General features: G+C 38.8%; 1 protein-coding gene across 2 annotated transcripts in view; it reads left to right on the forward strand.

The window, feature by feature from the left end:
• The window catches only part of SNX30 (sorting nexin family member 30), a 255,807-nt gene that overhangs the window by 67,268 nt on the left and 166,649 nt on the right, over positions 1 to 21,890 (forward strand). For both annotated transcript variants that reach the window (XM_052644584.1, XM_052644585.1), the window contains exon 4: positions 8,361 to 8,533. In XM_052644584.1, the coding sequence (XP_052500544.1) occupies positions 8,361 to 8,533 (173 nt within the window). The remainder of the gene's footprint in view (positions 1 to 8,360; positions 8,534 to 21,890) is intronic.

The following is a 21,890-nucleotide window of genomic DNA, read 5'->3' on the forward strand; positions in this document are numbered from 1 at the left end:
GGCTACCCACTCCAGTATTCTGGCCTGGAGAATTCCCTGGACTGTATAGTCCATGGGGTTGCAAAGAGTTGGACATGACTGAGTGACTTTCACTTAAAATGGAAGGGAAATACCATAAAATGTTAAGAAAAAAGGCTCTTCTTAAAGAACCTTTTCACACCAACTTTGCAAAACTCACTTCAAGTGCAGGATTTCCTTCTGTCTGTTCAGTGGGTTTATACTTATAATATTCTTATAATAAAGGGACAGTCTTCTGAGTTACACTGAGGCTTTCTGTGTGACTGTTGGTGACAGGCAATACTGTATATGGAAACGTTGCTTCTGAAATGGCTGATTTAATTATAAGAATATTAAAATGAATTCATCAAGGCCCCTGCCACTTCTTTGCTTATAGAAAAAGAAAGGTGTATTTTATGTTGAGCCTTTTCTCCAGAATATGCGTTAAACATTTGTCACTCAATGGAGGTGACAAAGAAATAAAGGAAATTCAATTATGTATGTTCTAGAGAAATTATGCCCTTGTCCAGTGACACAAAAATATTTCTTGTTTCCTGCATCTGGAGTTTTCAGGCGAGATCTTTGTACTTAGAATTCTGTTTATATGAACACCAAAGATTCTGGCGTAATATGTCCTGAAACGATGACTAATAGTTTCTGTTAGATAGCTATGGATACATTTATTGAATCCTGCTCTTGGGTTAATTTGCCCTCTTTGGGTCTTTTGTACATTTTGTATGTCTGTCCTGAGGCCTTTATGCCTAGGGCAACTTTTTAATCAAATAATACATATATATTTATTGGGTTTCTAATTTATAGAGTTTGTTCTCACCATGACTTTAAACTTTATTTCATTGCTAAAGTTAGACATAGATTTGCCGGATTAGCCTCATAGTTTGCACATTTTTTGTTGTAACCTGAAAATGTAGCTTATAACCCCATAGGCCTGTTAGATAATGACTAGAAACATTTTGGATTCAGTAGAATCTCTTATAGAAACTCATTTATCTGTTAATGTAAAGAACTTGGTGATTTCATAAAATGAATGCTGTATACAACTTAAGTTCTTCCATCTTTCTTATAAGAATGACTTTAAGATTCTTTCTATTCTACCACTTATAAGTTAATTGGAAATAAAAAGATAGATATACCAATTTAGTATAATTTAACACTAAGCATCTGTTTAGAAATGTAATCACCACAGTTAATACTTAGAAAAGTCATATGAAAAAAATACAATACTGTTATTTGAAGATGGATTTATTTCCCCCCTTTTGATGGATTGTCAATTTGATATATATTTTCTGGCCACTTAGCTTTTAATTGATTTACATGAAAATAACATATGTGTGCCTGTTCACTCAAACCATACTTAAAATTCTCTTTTTAAGCTGCCACAATTATAATGTATGAAAGAAGGAAGAGAAAGGTGAATTGAGGAAGAGGGAAATTTCTGTTAATATTTAAAATGTGTAACTGTGATACCCTTGGTTAATTAATCCTCTGCCTTTCGATATTTGTAATAATACAGGAGAATTTTTTTGTTATTAAGAATATACTGTTGGTTTCATTTTTGTCTTGCTGCTCACTGATCTTTAACACCAAGATGTTTTCATCTTTATCAGTTCAGTTTTTGCTTCATATTTGTCTGTGTACCTGTGCTCTAAATAAAGTTACAGTTTTATGTCCCAGTGGCTTATGTTATGTGATAATGGTTATCTCTAATGTAGTGTGACTTTCTATTGTTTTCAGTATTTGTTGGTACAGCCTAAAACTTATAGAAATAAAAAAATCCAATAAAATCAGTTAATGAACATCAGTGGTCTCTATAATGAGAGCGTGCTTTAATCATAGTGTTTTATCTGTGGTTGGGTATGACTAGTCTTCATTCATTTACTCAATGGTTTTCTGCAAAGCTGGCTGATTTTTATAGCTACAACAGTTTAAAAGGCAAGTTAAACCACATTTAAAAAAAATTGTCCTGGTCACCATGCATTAGCCCGGGTTATAGTCAGCGCAGACCGAGCAAAGCATTCCGCATCAGTTGTTTTCTAACCACTGAGGAGGGGAAGTCATGCAAGGAGGAGCGTTTCTACATGTGAGCGCTCAGACAAAGCTCCTAAGTAGGAAAGACGCTTTCGGAAGGCATTTATAGCTAATTAATCATATGTTCCTGGAGCCCCAGGCCTAACAGTCCTGTTGGTGGAGCAGAAGTCTCCACTGCAAACTTTGTCTTTCTGTCCATCTGTGGAGCTGTGTCAGCCAGCTGTGTGAAGTCATACCAAGCTAAGTAGATGTCAGGTTCTAGACTTCCTCATTTGTAGGAAAATTTTTCTGTTCAGATACAGTTCTCTGTGTGTGATCGATTGCATTCAGCACATTTGACAATGTTCTTTGGAATAGGAATGGTTGTTGAAAGTGATTACAATTATCAGTTTCAGACATCCTTGTTGTGTCACTAAAATTATTTAATAAAGAAACCCCCAGAAAATAGTGTTCTCTCTCACAGTTCATTATTTTGCAAAAGTGCAAATAAATTTCTTCCATATCTGTGGATAGTCTCCCAAAGTATTTATTCATAGTAAGCTGAATATTTGAAGTAGAAATACTGTATTTTTATATTATAATACTTTAAATTGTATTGGAAACTACTGTATAAATGGTTATAACTAAGTTTGTGTTTTTAGAACTCTAGACACAAAGGATTCATCTTTAAATGTGTTTACAAGTTAAACATTTAAAAAGTAACAAATTTTATTTTCCCAGTAGGGGAAAAATATTAGAATTTAAGTTGAGCAATATTTACCCTACAAGTCAGAAAATGTTTTCTTTTTAAAAGTTTTATTCATCTATTTTTAATTAATGATAAGCTTTTCTAAGAAGGTTTCAAATTACTAAAAATAACTAATATGTATAAAATATTTAATGTTGGTACTATTCTAAAAAGGTAATGTTTAAAAAAATATTGAATGTGGTGGCAAACATTTTCAGACTGAATGTTTTTTACTTTATTGAAATTTATAATGATCTAAAAATGTGAACGCGATAATTGCCTTCCTTTTTTAAGCATTATTTACTCTCCTGGATAAATTTTATTAGAGTTTTGGTTTCTCAGTGCATATAGTTACGTTTATGCTATACTGTAGTCTGATAAGTGTGGAATAAGCTTTATGTCTAAAAGAACAAGTATGCTTTTCCATAGTGGCTGCACCAATTTTCATGCCCACCAACAGGGCACAGTTGTTCCTTTTTCTCCACATGCTCACCAACACTTATTGTTTTTTGTCTTCTTGACAGGTGTGAGGTGATATCTCATTGTGGTTTTGATTTGCATTTCCCTAGTGATAAGTGCGGAGAAGGCGATGGCACCCCACTCCAGTACTCTTGCCTGGAAAACCCCATGGATGGAGGAGCCTGAAAGGCTGCAGTCCATGGGGTCACTAGGAGTCGGACAAGACTGAGCGACTTCACTTTCACTTTTCACTTTCATGCGTTGGAGAAGGAAATGGCAACCCACTCCAGTGTTCTTGCCTGGAGAATCCCAGGGACGGGGGAGCCTGGTGGGCTGCCATCTATGGGGTCGCACAGAGTCGGACACGACTGAAATGACTTAGCAGCAGTGATAAAGTGATTTTGAGGATCTTTTCATGTGCCTGTTGGCCATCTGTATGTCTTCTTTACATCATGCTTGCTTTCTTGGTTGCTTATTTTGTTGTTAACTTGTCCCAAGTTTTGCTTGACAGGTTGCAGATGTTAGTTAGACTTTTGTTTTTGTTTAACTTTTTCTGGCTAATACCTTTTATTTACTCTCTTATTTGAAAATACATTCTAATAGTTATTTCTTTCATGTGTTTTTGTTTTTAACAGATTTAAATATATATTTTTACTATAAAAAATTAATTCACATTGGTCATCTCTCCCTTTTTTTCTTCTTTGTTCCTTATCCTTCCCAAAGAGGATGAGATCCTAATTATATTTTTTAATATCTTTCCTCTCCTCTTTTTCCCTTATTATTGAAATTATGGGGAATTTTAGTTCAAGATTTTGTTCCATCACACCCCATCTCTTTTCAGTCTTAACAACTGTGTTGAGCTCAGTTGCCACATTACCTGGTGTTAGGAGTAAATTACCTGCTTCTCACTCGCTATACCTTGTACCCAGTATCTTTCCCTCTCTTTGATTCAGTTTTTCTTTTTTTAATTTTTATTTTTACTTTATTTTACTTTCAGTTTTTCTTTTGTTTGCAAATATCTATGACTTTTTTTTTTTTAAGAAAGGGTGCTTGGATGATACTCTTTTTATGATTGAAAATACCTTTCTTTTTCAAGTTTAGTTTTTCAAGTTTTAGTTAGGTAATAGATTTCTTAATTTTGGTTGTTTTCCCTCACAACTCTGAGTAGACTTGAGTCAGTGTATTTTCATATTTGGTATCACAGCCGAAAAATCTAATTCTTGTTACTATCGCAATGGCTTTCCACACCCCCTGCACCAGAAAGATTATAGAATTTTCTTTTTGTTCTCAAGCTTTGGAAATTTCACCAAGATATGTTTATGTATGTGTCTTTCCAGTGTGTGTGTTTGACAGTTCATGGACCTTAACACTCTAAGGATTAAAATCTTTCTTTGATCAATGGGGTTTTCATATATCTTGGATTATTTTATCCTATTCTCTAACTTTTTATTTTAAATTCTTATAAGATGGGTTTTTAGTTTCATTAGCCTGTCTTGTATGCCTCTTAACTTCACTCTCATCAGTTTTTTATTACTTTGCCTGCCCTTCAGGGAAAATTCCTTCCTAGTAACTAATTTGTCCTTTAGCCATATTCATTCTAATACTCGGGTCTTTGGAGAATTTTTAAAATGTGTTTTTTCCATCATTTAAACTTCCCAGGATCTTTCTTGTTCTTCTCTTTTCCTTTTTTTTTAAAAAATTAATTTTCATTAGAGTATAGTTGCTTTCCAGTGTTGTGTTAGTTTCTGCTATACAGCAAAGTGAATCAGCTGTACATGTACATATATCCCCTCTGTTTTGGATTTCCTTCCCATTTAGGTCACCACAGAGCATTCATTAGAGGTCCCTGTGTTATACAGTATGTTCTCATTAGTTATTTTATACTAATGTCAATTATGTATGTATGTCAATCCCAACCTCCCAGTTCTTCCCACCCACCCCCTTTTCTCCTTGGTTCTCTTTTCCTTTTACAATAAAAGCTGTTCTTGTTTTAAGTATGCATTATCTTCTCAAACCTATGTATTGATCTTTTAAATTCTTTTTTTTTTTTCTTCTGGTTTTCTGAATTGTCTGTTTTCAGGTAGAGGATAGGGAACATGAAATTAGTTGCTCTGCTTGTATAACTTGGTAACTTCCATGCTTTTAAGTTTTACCCAGTTGCCAGGTGATGCTTGTTTGTATGCTCACATTTTAAAATGAAAGTCTGGGTTTAACATTATTGATAGCTTATAGGGATTTCCTTAGACCATGTTCAAGGGTCCTGTTTGAACCTGGGCAGAGCTCACTTTGTGGGTAATAGTTGAGCACAGGGTTCTGCAGGTGGACTTCACCCAGCTGTAATGCTGGACAAAGAAGTGTCCATGAAGAAGTTTCCCTGCACAGTATAAAATAGAAGATAGGCTGGGAAGCCAGGAACCCTCTCCAGTGTAGACACAGCAGAGGTGCTACCTGAGAGATGGACTACATTGGGGGTTTCTTACTTTTTATAGCTGCTTTCCTGTTTTCCCCTCTCTATCCAATGGGGCTGCCCAGAGTTACCTTAGGCAGTGCCCCCTTTTCTCTCTGACCTTGGGGGTAGTAGCCATCCACTGCAGACCCACTCACTTTATACACTGTGCTGTAAATGATGGAAGCTGTGTATAGAAAGTAGGATAATCATTCAGACCCGGCCATCCTTAGGCTCTACTCCCACAGCCCCTCCTAACTCTGAGCTCAGAGTTGGCCTGTTCTCTAGTGGGAGATCATTCAGAGGCTTCTTTAGTAGTCCCTTCTTTGCCCAGTATTCAGCTGTAAGTTTTTACTTTCGTTTGTTTCTCCATGAGGATGCTCTCCTAAAAATGCCCCCAGCACCACAGCACTACAACTTATACTCAGAATTTTTAAAAAGCAGTTAAAGAGACAAAATTTAATCCTTAAATACAGTCATGAAGGAACCGTGTATGCTGTTTTATTTTCACGAATTTCTTTTTCCATTATGTAAGTATACAAGCATTCTTTCCCTGTTTCTTTATATACTAAGACTTGGTTTCCATTTTCAGTGTACAGACTCTGTTTCTGTGATAGAAAATTAAATTATTTAAGCCCTTATAATTGTTTAATGTCATAATTAAACTTGGGCATCCTGTCTCGTGATGTACTCTTCTCTACGCCTATGCATATTAAAGTGATAGGGACTAGGCTGTGTTGCAAATAAGTCATTTTTGTTTTGTTGTTCAGAAAAGCTATAGTGAAACTATAGTGGTTATTTAAATCAGACTTATGAAGGTTAATCTGAGTAAATTTGGGAGGCAAGGATGTTTTTCAGAAGCACAAATGGCTAGTACCTAAATTGTGTTCCTTACTAAGCGCTGTATCCCTGTAGTACCTGATTCCTTTGGTGTAGTGACCAGAGTGCAGTCTGCAGGACCCAGGAGCAAACCAGGAGTTGGCTCTAATATTTTCCAACTCCATGACTTGGGACAGCACAGTGCCTGGTACAGAGAGAGTACCTCAGTAAATACTGGATTAACGATGTATGAACTTACTGAGTGTATGAGGGTCAGATTCCTTACCTGTAAAATAGGCATAACAGTAGGATTGCTTAGAGACGCAGATAATCTATATGATCCTTAGCATATAGTGAGCATTTAATTAGTGCTGGGCATAATAGTACATTTTATGCTAGAATTCTTTGATTAATATCAAGCAAATCCCAGAAATAATACGAGCTATATGTCGGTTTAGGAGGGTGGTGAGAGGAATATGCCTGCATGTCTCAGCTGCTTTGGAAAGCATTTCTAGCATTGTTTCTGTCTTACTTTAAGCATTTATTAAAGCAGATTGTGTGTTCAGCAATACAAAGCCAACTTAAAGCGTGAAGACACAGTCTTAAGGAGCATATAGACCAACTGAAGGGATCTTCTGGGCACAATTAGATTATTAGTTCTAAGGAATAAGAAAGCAAATGTGGGGCTCATACCAAAAGCCAGGATAAGGGAGTTGGATTATATGGGGAACGAGTTTGCAACTGGAATTGAAAAAACATGCTATTTGATTGACACAAAGACCTGACTGAGATTTCTCAGGGTGTGGGGAGGGTGTGACGTGGTGTCCTGGGCACAGGTGGATTCTGGAAAACGAGGCTGGTGGTTTGGGTTCCTCACTGGGAGCAGAGACAGGTGAGGTGAGTCAGATACAAGCACTTTCCAGATCACCTTGGTAATGTGTTAGCTTTGGGTTTTGCTATTTCTCAGCCTTTTTGAGCCTGGTTTGAATACAGAAACATTCCAAAGTGGGTCAGAATCACTGGTTAGAGTACAAGTTGGTATTGTTGTAACTTCGCAGTGGTTTTTACCTTGACTTTTTTTTTTCTATCGAAAGACAACAATTTGAACAGTTTAAACCCAGCTTTAGTAGATCACAGAGTGTGAAGAAAGGCCAGCTAATGGTTGTAGATTTAGCTGTCTCCTTGGCAACCAGTGGACACATTGAAAAAGAGGAGTCTTCATCTACAATCATTTAGCAGTTATAATTTACAATCTATTTACTCTCAGAAGTGAACCTGTCTGGTGTACCCCTTCTCTTTCCCTAATATTCTACTTGACCTTCCATTCAGATTCTAAGCTAGCAGATGGGTTGTGGAGTCAGGGTTGAAATCGCTCTTATCAGTTTGTGAAAAGAAATATGCTAATACCATTTAATTTGAAGCTGCCCAGAATGACACAGAACACTTTTGAGGCTATTACAGGAAAATAACAGTTCTTCATGTGCTTCAGGCAAAGAGAAAGAACGTATAACTTGTCTTCCCTTTTCTTTCCCTTCTTTCTAGTTGAAATGCTTTTTTTTTCAGTGAAAATTTTGGAATCATTCTTTGTTTCTCCTCATTCATATTTCCACAACTGTTACTGAAATGCCTGTGTTAGTGCGTCAGTTAGTATATATGGGGGATTAAATCCAAGGATACTGCATGATTTAAAGCTAGAAATATTGTTTCATACTATATTCTAATATAGACATACTTGATAGAAACTTTCGTTTCTTAAAGGGTTGTCTCTTAGAAATTTTCTGTTATTTAACATGATCCAAAGATTTAATTCTCCAAAGATGGGAAATGGCAAATTATTTTAATGCCTTTTATTGTTTTTCTTTCTAGCCTATTCTACTAAGCTCAACAAATTTCCTGTATTTAATATTAATGATGACTTGAATGATCTATGTACCAGTGCAGTAAGCCCAAACACGACCAAAGCCACGCGGTATGCCCTGAATGTGTGGCGATATTGGTGCATGACCAATGGGCTCAAAGATCACACAGACATCACCAAGGTAAGAAACAAAAGGACTTTACTTCTTCTTACAGCCAGCTTTACTGAGCTTGCCTGTGTCAGGCAGGGTGCTAAGCATTGTGGGGAACATGGAACAGGTGCTTTCTGTCTGGGGAAACTTTGAAAAGACCCTAAAATAGAAAAATATCCACAGTACAAAGCAGAATTTAAATGCCAAAAAATCCAGATGGGTAAATTAATTTGACTTTGGTGAGACTGACAAAGGAATTAATACTTAAACTTAATTTTGTATTTTGAGAGAGAGGTAGAGTTTCAAGAGAATTGGATAAAGACATGAGTCTTCTAGATGAATCATGTAAGAAAGAGTAAAATTCAGAGGGACATATTTACCTGCCTGCAGCAGAGGCTTTGTGTATGGGAACAATGAACTATAAAGGTAGATTCTGATAACCCTTAAATGCCAAGCGAAAACCTTGTGAATATTGGCCACTAAAGTTTTTTCCTGTGTTTCTTTATAAGGAGAGATTTTATTTGAAAGATGATTACAGGAGCAGCAGGGAAGGGACTGTCATAATTGGGAGAACACTGACCATAGGATCTGCAAATGTCTTAAGGGTCAGGTGAAAGGGAAACACTGAATTTTTTTTGAACAGGAAGCAATGTAAGAAATGTAACATTTTAGAGCAATTAACTGGAAGTGATGAGCAAAAATGTATCTGGTAGATTCTTAATTTTCCCAGTTGTAAAACAAGCTCTTAAAATCTCTTCTAACTTGAAATGTTTGACATTTGTTAACGGAAGGGAAAATTCTAGGACGTGTAGAGACAGATGTCAGAAAGAAAAATACCAATACAGTATATTAACGCACATATATGAAATTTAGAAAGATGGTAATGATGACCCATTACGCGAGACAGCAAAAGAGACACAGATATAAAGAACAGACTTTTGGACTTCGTGGGAGAAGGCAAGGGTAGAATGATTTGAGAGAATAACATCGAAACATGTCTATTACCATATGTGAAACAGATTGCAAGTCCAAGTTTGATGCATGAAACAGGGCACTCAAAGCTGGTGCGTTGGGACAAACCAGAGGGATCGGATGGGGAGGGTGGTGGACGGGGCTCGCTATGGGGGACACATGTAAACCTGTGGCTGATTCATGTCAGTGTATGGCAAAACCCACCACAATATTGTAAAATAATTAGCCTCCAATTAAAATAAATAAATTAATTTTAAAAAATGTAGAACAAGAGAGGTATAAAATCACCATAGAGCACCACAGTGATAATTGCTTCAGGCAAGATCCACTGGTAATGGCAAGATTAGTGGTGAAAGTGTAAGGATAAACAGGATTTTTGTGTTGCATCAACGTAAGACCCTCTTAAGTATGTACTAGAGAGAAATAGTAACTATTCAGAGGAGAACCCTGGCAGATGCCACTTTAATAGTGATCAAGATTAATATTTCCCATGTGCTTAGGACAACACACTGCATGTATGGGATTTTTTTCTTAAAAATTCGTAACCTCAGTGTACTCATGATAAAAAAGCAGGCAAATCCAAATTGAGGAAAATTCTACAGATTGCTTAACTGGTACTCTCCAAATGTATCAAAGAATGTATCAAGGTCACAGAAGATATTAAGGGAGAGAAATGGTCACAGTTTGGAGGAAACTAAGGCGTGCTGCAGTCCATGCGGTCGCAGAGTCGGACATGACTGAGCGACTGAGCTGAACTGAAGGAGACAGGACAACTAAATGAAATGTGGGACTATATTGGTACAGGAAGAAAATTTTACTGGAAAAATGGGGAAATATGAGTAAAGTCTGAAGTTTAGCTAACAGCATTGCAACAATGTTAATTTCCTGGTTTCAATAACTGTCCTGAAAGATATTAACATTAGGAGAAGCTCAGTGAAGATTAGTTGGGGATTCTCTCTACTATTCATGTAAGTCTAAAATTATGTTAAATTAACATTTTTTAAGACAAAAAAGAGAAATATGTACTTTGATTTGGATATGTTGAGTGTAAATAAATAATAGATACATCTACCAGATGTATATGTCAAATAAGCATTTGGGAACATGAGTTTAAAACATGGGGGAAATATTAAAGCTGGAAGTCTAAATTCAGAGGTGTTGCAAATAGAAGTCAAAGTTAAAGCCTGTGTTTAGGGTACCAACAAGAGATGAAATAGGAAATCCAGGTTTCTACTTCTGGAAGGATGGTGCCCTAGATACTGTGAGGGACCTTTGCAAAAAGAAATAGAGTCATCCAAGGGCTGAAACTGAAGTGATGTGAGCAGTAGGCACATATGAAAATCAGGCTCTCCCCTCAGGGCTTATGTTAATAGCATCCATTGAGGAAGGGAAACGACTAGGAGCCAAACCGAAGAACCCTTTATTGAGAAGACCCTGAACGGGTCTAAAGAAGTTCTAAGTCAATAGCATACCCTAGCTCCTTGCAGAGTCATATGCTAATAATCTTTGAAGGGAAACATCTAACATGGAGGTGCAAATTTTTCACAAGTTAATAAAGATCAAGTAAATATGTGCTCATAAAAAAAAATCACAAGCCACTTAAGGAAATAAACCACCATGAATGAGAATAATTAGAAACAGAAAACGGATTGAGACAGCAGGAACTTGAGATAGTAGATTATAGGCTAAGTGTGTATGTAATGTTTGTGAAAAGACTGAAAAGAATTATAAAAATGGACAAGCAACACCACACTAATCAAAATGACCCAGCAGCTCATTTCCACCTGTGATCGTAAAGGAAGAGAAGGGTCCAGAATTACCCTCCGCAGCAACCAGAAAACTGAGCAAAATGTTTGAAATAAGTCTTCCGACAGAACAGGCAACACAGACTTGATCCCTAAGATGAGTGCCACCACCTGTCAGGCTTTCTGCCTGGAGACAATATCTAAACTGCAGGGAAGAGAGGGGGAGCCCAGACTGAGCCTGGCAATCTTGCTGAGTTGAGGGGAGACAGAAATCAGAACTCAGGGAGGATGGGGACGTGAGAACAACTAAAAAGAAATTATAACATTCATTGAAAAGATGGAACAAATCCAGAATTAAATGTAAAATCCATAGCTTCTAGCATCCAATCAGAAGTTGCTATTCATAGGAAGTGGGAACATGTAACCCATACCCAGGAGAAAAATTAGTTAAATCTTTCACTTCCAACCAAGTTGGAGGAGATTGCTCTCCTGCCAAAAACAACCGAAAAAGCAGACAAATGATATAACTAATATGCAAGTTACTATGTAACACACACAGGACCGTGATGTCTGAGAGATGGGAAACAAGGTGAGCCTTAGGTGTGTCCCACCTTGCTGCCTTGAGAGAGTCTGCAGGGCTGTGGTGCAGGGAGAGGGCATGCAGGCAGAGCCCAGCACACTTGCTGAGTTGAGGAAATGGAGCTAAGGGTCCAGAGAGACCCAGGTGACTAGGACTGTCATGACAGAATATTTGAAAGTAGAGTTACCCAGAAAGAAAACCTGAGAGAACTGAACATATTCCATCTCAAATATTGAGCTGAATACTGATCAATATCTGCATGTGAGGGAACTGCCAGAGGAGGGCAAAACAGCACCTAGAAGAATGAAAGGTGTTAGTGCCTGGAGCTCCACCGAGCTGGAGATGGTGCCTTTCCCCACCAACCATCCTGGAGAAACCTCAGGATTCACGCAGTAGAGTATTCAGAAAGATCTTGCATCCCATGTGGGGAAGAATTAGCCATGGATTGAGCTCTGCTCTGATCCCACCCAGCAAATCTTAAAAGCAAGACCCAGCTACATGAAAAGGTAGGATATCACTAAGCATCGGGGAAATGCAACTCAAAACCACAATGAGCTATCACCTCACATCTGTTAGGATGGCTATTATCCAAACATGAAGTAGCATGCAATCCTTTATCTAAAGGAAGTGAAAACGTTAACTCAAAAGGGCATATACACCTCTCTGTTCATTGCAACATTGTTTACAATAGCCGCAACATTGTTTACAATAGCCACGACATAGAAGCAGCCTAAGTGTCCAGGAAGCAACAGTTAGAACTGGACATGGAACAACAGACAATAGGAAAAGGAGTACGTCAAGGCTGTATATTGTCACCCTGCTTATTTAACTTCTATGCAGAGTACATCATGAGAAATGTTTGGCTGGAAGAAACACAAGCTGGAATCAAGATTGCTGGGAGAAACATCAATCACCTCAGATATGCAGATGACACCACCCTTATTGCAGAAAGTGAAGAGAAACTAAAAAGCCTCTTGATGAAAGTGGAAGAGGAGAGTGAAAAACTTGGCCTAAAGCTCAACGTTCAGAAAACGAAGATCATGGCGTCTGGTCCCATCACTTCATGGGAAATAGATGGGGAAACAGCGGAAACAGTATCAGACTTTATTTTGGGGGGGCTCCAAAATCACTGCAGATGGTGATTGCAGCCATGAAATTAAAAGACGCTTACTCCTTGGAAGAAAAGTTATGACCAACCTAGATAGCATATTCAAAAGCAGAGACATTACTTTGCCAACAAAGGTCCGTCAGGTCAAGCCTATGGTTTTTCCAGTGGTCCTGTATGGATGCTAGAGTTGGACTGTGAAGAAAGCTGAGTGCTGAAGAATTGATGCTTTTGAACTGTGGTGTTGGAGAAGACTCTTGAGAGTCCCTTGGACTGCAAGGAGATCCAACCAGTCCATTCTGTAGGATATCAGTCCTGGGATTTCTTTGGAAGGACTGATGCTAAAGCTGAAACTCCAGTACTTTGGCCACCTCATGCGAAGAGTTAACTCATTGGAAAAGACTCTGATGCTGGGAAGGATTGGGGGCAGGAGGAGAAGGGGACGACAGAGGATGAGATGGCTGGATGGCATCACCGACTCGATGGACGTGAGTCTGAGTGAACTCTGGGAGTTGGTGATGGACAGGGAGGCCTGGTGTGCTGCGATTCATGGGGTTGCAAAGAGTTGGACACAACTGAGTGACTGAACTGATCTGAACTGAAGTGTCCATAGATGGATGAAGAATATATGGTGTATATACACCATATTACTCAGCCATAAAAGGGAAGAAAATCTTGCCATTTGCAACAACATGTTTGAACCTCGAGGGCATTATACACTAAGTGAAATAACTCAGACAGAGAAAGACAAATACCACATGATCTCACTTTTATGTGGAATCTAAAAGCAAAAACCTCAGACCACACAGAACAGATTGGTGGTTGCTAGACATTGGGAATGAGGGGTAATGAAATGGGTGAAGGTGGTCAAAATGCCTGGGGATGTAATGTTATAGCTTGTTTACTATAGTGAATAATACTGTATTGTGTATTTGAAAGTTGCTAAGAGAGTAAATCTTAAAAGTTCTCATTACAAGGAAAAAAATTAAACTATATGTGGTGATGGCTGTTGACTAGATTTATTGTGGTGATCATTTTGTAATATATATATATTTCAAAATGTTATTTATATAACCCAAACTGATACAGTGTTATATAGAAATTACATCTTAATTTTTTAATGAAGAAAAAGCAAGACCCAAAAGGATCCAAGAGTTCTAAGTAATTTAACTATGTCCTAGAGCAAACCTTAACAACATTTATAGGATTATAAAAATATCCAGACCCCAAGAAATAAAATTCAGAATGTCTGGCAAATAAGCAAAAATTTCTGGCCAAGAAGCAAGAAAATGTATCACTTAAAAAAATGAATCAATCAAAACCAACCCAGAACTAACACAGATTTTAGAATTAGCAGACAAGGACAGTAAGCCATTATAATGAAGAAGATAAAAGCACATGAAAAGATGCTCAACTTCATTAGACCTCAGGGAAATGCAAGCCTAAACCACATGAGATTCTACTTCACATTCAGTAGGAAGATTCGAATGAAAAAGAAAAAGATAAGTGTTGAAATTGGAACCTTCATCCGCTCTTACACGGTCCTGGTGGGAAAGTAAAACGATGTAGCTGCTTTGGAAAGTCTGACGGTTCCCTGAAAGTTAAACATAGAGTTACTGTATCCCCCAGAAATTCCATTCAGGGACACAAACTCAAGAAAATTTAAAACATATATCTATGCAAAAACCTGTACACAGGTGTTTGTTGTAGCATTATTCACAATGGCCAAAATATAATCCAGACAACCCAGATGTCCATCAGCAGATAAATGGATAAACAAAATGCGGCATATCTATACAATGGAATATTATTTGTCAACAAAAAGAAATGAAGTACTGACACATGCTTGCAGCATGGATGAACCTTGAATATGTTATGCTACATGAAATCTCAGACACAAAAGAACAAATATGTCTTGTTCCGTTCATGCAAAGTTGGTAGAACAGTCAAGTGTATAGAGATACAAAGTATAATAGAGATTACCAGGGGCTGGCAGGAGGAGGAAAGGTGGAGTTACTGTTTAATGAGTACAGTTTCTTTTTTAAAAAATTCTGGAAATAAGTAGTGATGATGGTTGTACAACATTGCGAATGTACTTTCAATGCCACTGGATGGTACACTTGTAAATTATTAAGATGGTAAATTGTATGTGTATCTTAACTGTAATAACCTAGCAAATCAATTTAAATGTAACAGTTCACCTTCATTCATAAAAATATAAAAACTCATCTATTCTCGTAGGGCCTTATCACCATTTCTTCAGCCCTTAACCTTAACCTTTTCTAGGCCAGAGGATCTTGTCTTCCAGACTTTGTGAAGTCACTGTGAAGACAGTTATCTGTTACTGGGAAACTTTACACTTCCTTGCAGGAATCCGTGGAAAGAGCCCCATTTCCCCACAACCTCCACAGCTTAGATAGCATACATCCATCCCAGGTGGTGAAATGCCTCACCTGTCCAGTTGGGTGTGCCTTATCATCACTTCTGGGTAGTTTCTCCTGTGTTGTCTAGAGGAATGTGGATGAAGAAAATGTATTTCAATCCTCTGTCTCACATGGGCCACTTAAATATTTTTAATGATAAATTCTTAAGAAAAGCCAGTCTTTTAGAGAATTAGCAGTATTTAGTTAAAAGGAACTGTGGCATCAAGGTCTACAGTCTTTACTCTCACTTTTTTGGTCCCAGTGCAAGGTATTTTTAGTCTGGTTGTGTCTCTAAAGATAGATATAGCTGGCAGCAGACAGGGCAGTTGCAGCTGTTGACCATGGTCTGACAGCTGGCTTTCCTGGTGGCACAGATGGTATAGAATCCACCTGCAATGCAGGAGACCTGGCTTTGATCCATGGTTGTGAAGATCCCCTGGAGAAGGAAATTTCTACCCATTCCAGTAGTCTTGCCTGGGAAATCCCATGGACAGAGGAGCCTGGCAGGCTTACAGTCCATAAGGTCACAAAGAGTCAGACATGACTGAGCAGCTAACACTTCACTTTGGACCTTGAATTTAGTTTCTTTTCTTTTTTTTTTTAAGGAGGAACGCAAGAAATCAGATCAGACTTCAAGTCATCTCAATAAGCAGAGTGAGCCCTGCCAGTCTCACTCTTTCATTACCCTGTGGTCTACCAATGTGTTCCACAGAGTGCTTTTTCTTCATAGATGTGATCTAATCCTCACTAATACATCTTTCTCAGAGTTGCTGTCTCATTGATTTATATATTCCTTAGCCTTACTGAGAAAATAGAGCCTCTTGAAGTTTGTATCTGTCTTTCTCAATAAATGGAAATTTGGTAACTACAAAAGTGAAATCATTTTTGTTGTCAGCAATGGTTACTTGAAATTTTGTTTTGTTTTCCTATTAGAGTATGTATTAGTTCACAAGCATTTTCTCCACTTTCTTCATCCCTTGGTCAAGATTATCACAAAAGGAAGTCTGAGGCATTCCCCAAAAGTAACTCTTGGTTTTACATGTCTTAGAATTCTTTCAGTTGCCAAGGATTACTACATAGTTCCAAAACTTTGGGATTTATCAGCAAGTCAGTCTTCTTATACTGTTCTTTCCTATCTGGCGTCGCCTGCCCTGTGACCAAGCTCTTACTTCTCTTTGGTCATTTTCACATCAAGGAAGCCAGGTTTGCAATCCACAGTGAATTTTTTTTTCTTTTTTTTTTCATAGTGAATTTAATGTAGTAAATCTATTCAGAGTGGCTTATGGAGGGAAATAGTTTTCGGCAATGTCTTCATAAAAAATTAAAGACCTGGAGGAATGACCATCAACCAAAACACAATCTGAGAAAACAAAGGAGGCAGCTGACATGGGCCAGAATGAAGAGTTTCTTGTGTGCAAAGAATATAAATTTTGTACCTTGACATTTCTCCAGGAATTGCTTTTGCTATGATTTTTCTTTGAAACTTGTATAAATCAAGAGAGATGATCTGCACCCTAACTCAGCTTGGTTCTCTTGACTCTGAGGTCAACTCCTTGCTTTAACCCATGTTTGTCAGTGCATGGGATATCAGTGAGAACAGTTCAGACCTGCTAGTGGGGATCTTCAACCTAAAGAACCAGTCGTGTATGAGATGTCATTCTTGCCTTCAGGAAGCTTTCAGTCCACTTTGAGAGACAGACCTATAAATTGGGGGGCTTCCCTCGTGGCTCAGTGGTAAAGAATCTGCCTGCCAGTGCAGGAGACATGGGTTGAATCCCTGATCCTGGAAGATCCCACATGCTGCCGAGCAACTAAGCCCTGGTGCCACAACTGCTGAGAGTGTGCTCTGCAGCCTGGGAGCCAGCTCTCACGAGCCCATGTGTCTGCAGTTACTAAAGCCAGCACACCCTAGAGCCAGTGCTCCATGACAAGAGAAGCGACTGCAGTGCGAGGCCCACACACTGCAGCTAGAGTAGCCCCCGCTTTCTCTTAACTAGAGAGAAGCCAGAGCAGGAATGAAGCCCCTGCACAACCAAAACGAAATAAATAAGTAGAGTTATTTGTTCTAAAAAGATTTGTGGGATCCCACTTGAGACAGTAACTTGCTTAGGGAAGCTGGAGTAGTCTTCTATTTTGAGCTAGATCTGAAATAAGGAATAGAGGTTTTCCAAATAGAGAAGATTAGTGGGGAAAAAAAGCTTTCTAGATAGAGGAAGTAGCATATGCAGAGACTTGGAAGCATGAAAGAGCCTTGTGGTTTATATGACTGGTACAGCATTCAGTGAGGCTGGAAAGCAGAGTATAACAAAAACTACCACACAAAAAATAGATGTCCTTTTCATGATAGGGGACTGGAATGCAAAAGTAGGAAGACAAGAGATACCTGAAGTAACAGGCAAGTGTAGCCTTGAAGTACAAAATGAAGTAGGACAAAGGCTAACAGTTTGGCCAAGAGAACCCACTGGTGATAGCAAACACCCTCTTCCAACAACACAAGAGACGACTCTACACATGGACATCACCAGGTGGTCAATACCAAAGTCAGATTGATTATATTCTTTGCAGCTGAAGATGGAGAAGCTCTATAGCAAAACAAGCTCTACAGCAAAAACAAGACCAGGAGCTGACTGGATCAGATCAACAACTCCTTATTGCAAAATTCAGACTTAAATTGAACAAAGTTGGGAAAACCACTACACCATTCAGGTATGGCCTAAATCAAACCCCTTACGCTTATGCAGTGGAAGTGACAAATAGATTCAAGGGATTAGATCTGATAGACAGAGTCCCAGAAGAACTGTGGACAGAGGTTTGTAACATTGTATAGGAGGCAGTTATCAAAACCATCCCCACGAAAAGGAAATGGCAAAATGCTTGTCTGAGAAGACCTTACAAATAGCTGAGAAAAGAAGAGACGCAAAAGTCAAAGAAGCAAAAGAAAAGTATATCCATCTGAATGCAGAGTTCCAAAGAATAGCAAGGAGAGAAAAGAAAGGAGGAGCAAGGATAGCAAGGAGATCCTCAGTGATCAGTGCAAGGAAATAGAGGAAAATAATAGAATGGGAAAGACAAGAAATCTCTTCAAGAAAATTAGAGATACCAAGGCAACATTTCATGCAAAGATGGGTACAATAAGGGACAGAAATGGTATGGACCTAACAGAATCAGAAGATATGGCAAGAATACCCAGAGTCAGTTGGCACATATACAGAGTCAGTTCAGTTCAGTTGCTCGGTTGTGTCCAACTCTTTGCGACCTCATCAGGAGAACTGTACAAAAAAGATCTTCATGACCCAGATAACCATGATGGTGTGATCACTCACCTAGAGCCAGACATCCTGGAGTGTGAAGTTAAGTGGGCCTTAGGAAGCATCACTATGAGCAAAGCTAGTGGAGGTGATGGAATTTCAGCTGAGTAATTTCAAATCCTGAAAGATGATGCTGTGAAAGTGCTGCACTCAATATGCCAGCAAGTTTGGAAAACTCAGCAGTGGCCACAGGACTGGAAAAGGTCTGTTTTCATTCCAATCCCAAAGAAAGGCAATGCCCCAAAATGTTCAAACTACCACACAGTTGCACTCATTTCACACGCTAGCAAAGTAGTGCTCAAAATTCTCCAAGCCGGGCTTCGGTGGTTCATGAACCAAGAATTTTCAGATGTTCAAGCTGAATTTAGACAAGGCAGAGGAGCCAGAGATCAAATTGCCAACATCCATTGGATCATCAAAAAAGTGAGAGAGTTCCAGGAAAAATTTACTTGTGCTTTATTGACTATGCCAAAGCCTTTGACTGTGTAGATCACAACAAACTGTGGAAAATTCTTAAAGGGATGAGAATACCAGACCACCTGACCTGCCTCCTGAGAAAACTGTCTGCAGGTCAAGAAGCAACAGTTAGAATCAGACATGAAACAATGGACTGGTTCAAAATTGGGAAAGGAGTACGACAAGTCTGTATATTCACACCTTATTTATTTATTTAACTTATATGCAGAGTACATCATGAGAAACGCTGGGCTGGAAGAAGCACAAGCTGGAATCAAGATTGCCGGGAGAAATATCAATAACCTCAGATACGCAGATGACACCACCCTTATGGCAGAAAGTGAAGAGGAACTAAAAAGCCTCTTGATGAAAGTGAAAGAGGAGAGTGAAAAAGTTGGCTTAAAGCTCAACATTCAGAAAACGAAGATCATGGCATCTGGTCCCATCACTTCATGGGAAATAGATGGGGAAACAGTGGAAACAGTGTCAGACTTTATTTTTGGGGGCTCCAAAATCACTGCAGATGGTGATTGCAGCCATGAAATTATGGTGATTGCAGCCATGAAATTAAAAGATGCTTACTCCTTGGAAGGAAAGTTATGACCAACCTAGATAGCATATTCAAAAGCAGAGACATTACTTTGCCAACAAAGGTCCGTCTAGTCAAGGCTATGGTTTTTCCAGTGGTCATGTATCGATGTAGGGTTGGGCTATAAAGAAAGCTGAGTGCCGAAGATGCTTTTGAGCTGTGGTGTTGGAGGAGACTCTTGAGAGTCCCTTGGACTGTAAGGAGATCAAACCAGTCAATCCTAAAGGAAATCAACCCTGAATATTCATTGTAAGAACTGATGCTGAAGCTGAAGCTCTACTACTTTTGCCACCTGATGCAAAGGGCTGATGCATGGGAAAAGACCCTGATGCTGGGAAGGATTGAAGGCAGGCAGAGAAGGGGACTACAGAGGATGAGATGGTTGGATGGCATCACTGACTCTAAGTTTAAGCAAGCTCCAGGAGTTGGTGATGGACACAGAAGCCTGGCGTGCTGCAGTCCCAGGGGTCCGCAAAGAGTCGGACACAACTAATCAACTGATCTGAACTGAACGGAGAGGAACAGGATGGGGAGAGGTCGCGGTGTCTGTCTTTGCAAGCAGTCTACTATTGTATGGAAGCAGATTGTGAAGACTTGCATATAACAAAAGATTTGGAACTTACCCTAAAGGCAACAGGAAGCTATCAGAAGTTACTTGTGTTATTTTTAGATACTAAGGTAATGTGATTTTCTGCTCAAAACCTCTTATGTAAGAAAACAGGGCTCTCCTACAGTCCCCGTGGTTGCCCCAGAAGCCATTACGCTAGTACAGTGGCCCACGCTTTCGTCAGTTGTTGGGATCAAGAGTGGACCAGTCGAAATCCTCTCTTCATATTTTTTGTTCTACTGAAAATAAGGGTTGGCCTTTTGCTAATATTTGAAACTGTGAGATATAAACCTTGTGGAATGCTAGGTGGCTACATAAAGACAGCTGCTTTGTACAGAGAAGCAGAAGGTGACAGATGGAATCCTGAAGGCCTTGGAATCCACCCATTCTGATAGCCCTCTTTGCCTAGGCTTGTTCAGGTCTGGTCTCTGTCTCTCTTATAACCACAGGAATCCCAGCTAATACAAAGAGAGGTTAATACCTGCAAGTAGGGAGTTTCAAATGACAGTGTAAAAATCTGAAACCAGCTGCGTTTGGGGGGTCATTGTAATTGGAAGTTTTATTAACTGTTGCTGGTATGTAAGAAAGCTACTGCTTTTTATATTTTATGTGCAGCTACTCTCCTCTTTCTGATGGCTTTTTGACTGAATCTCTTGGAGTTTCCTAGACCGACATTTAGATTATCAGAGAACAGTTATATTTTGTCTGTTTCCTTTCCTATATACATATGTGTGTGTGTGTAATTTCTTTTTCGTCTCTTGGTCAGAATCTTTAGAGCAGTGTTATGTAATAGCAGTGATATTCATCATTCTTATCCTTTTCCTCACTTCATGAAAAAAGATTTTAATGTTTTCATCTTGGGTATAGTTTTTATAGTTCATGTCTGTAGAATAGTCTTCATCATACTAAGAGGATATTTTTTCCTCCAACCTGAGTTTAGTTTGAATGTTTTTTCTTTTAATTTATTTTTTTGGTTGCACTGGGTCTTCGTTGCTGCACACAGACTTTGTCTAGTTGTGGTGAGCAGGGCCTGCTCTTCGTCGTGGTGCTCCGGCTTCTCATTGCGGTGGCTTCTCTTGTTACAGAGCGCAGGCTCTAGGTGTGCGGGCTCCGGTAGATGGGACTCTCAGCTCTAGAGCACTGGATCAGTAGTTGTGGCATACTGGCTTAGTTGCTCCCAGACATGTGGAATCTTCCTGAACCTGGGGTTGAACCAAGATCCCCAGCACTGGCAGGCAGATTCTTTTATATACTCTGCCACCAGGGAAGTTGCTGGTTTGAATTTTTTAAAATTTGAAATGGGATAGCACGTTCTTTCAAATAATTTTTCAGTAATTATCAAGTTCATATTACTTTTCCTTAGTATATGGAATAAGTTAGTTACCTTATTTATTACATTTGAATCATCCTTACACTCTGCCATAATCCCTGCTGGTCTCAACGTCCATTGCTTTCCTGCAGTCCTGAATTTGATGTGATAACATAAGTAGCCCAGAGCCGTGTCCTCGTTTGCATGGTTCTATCACGTATGCATTTTGTTTAACATTTGTGCCGTGCAAAACGGAAATCACCAATATTTTACTTAGTACATTTATACTCATA

The sequence above is a fragment of the Budorcas taxicolor genome, chromosome 8, assembly GCF_023091745.1.
Source record: "Budorcas taxicolor isolate Tak-1 chromosome 8, Takin1.1, whole genome shotgun sequence".
In the NCBI taxonomy this organism is placed as follows: Eukaryota; Metazoa; Chordata; class Mammalia; order Artiodactyla; family Bovidae; genus Budorcas; species Budorcas taxicolor.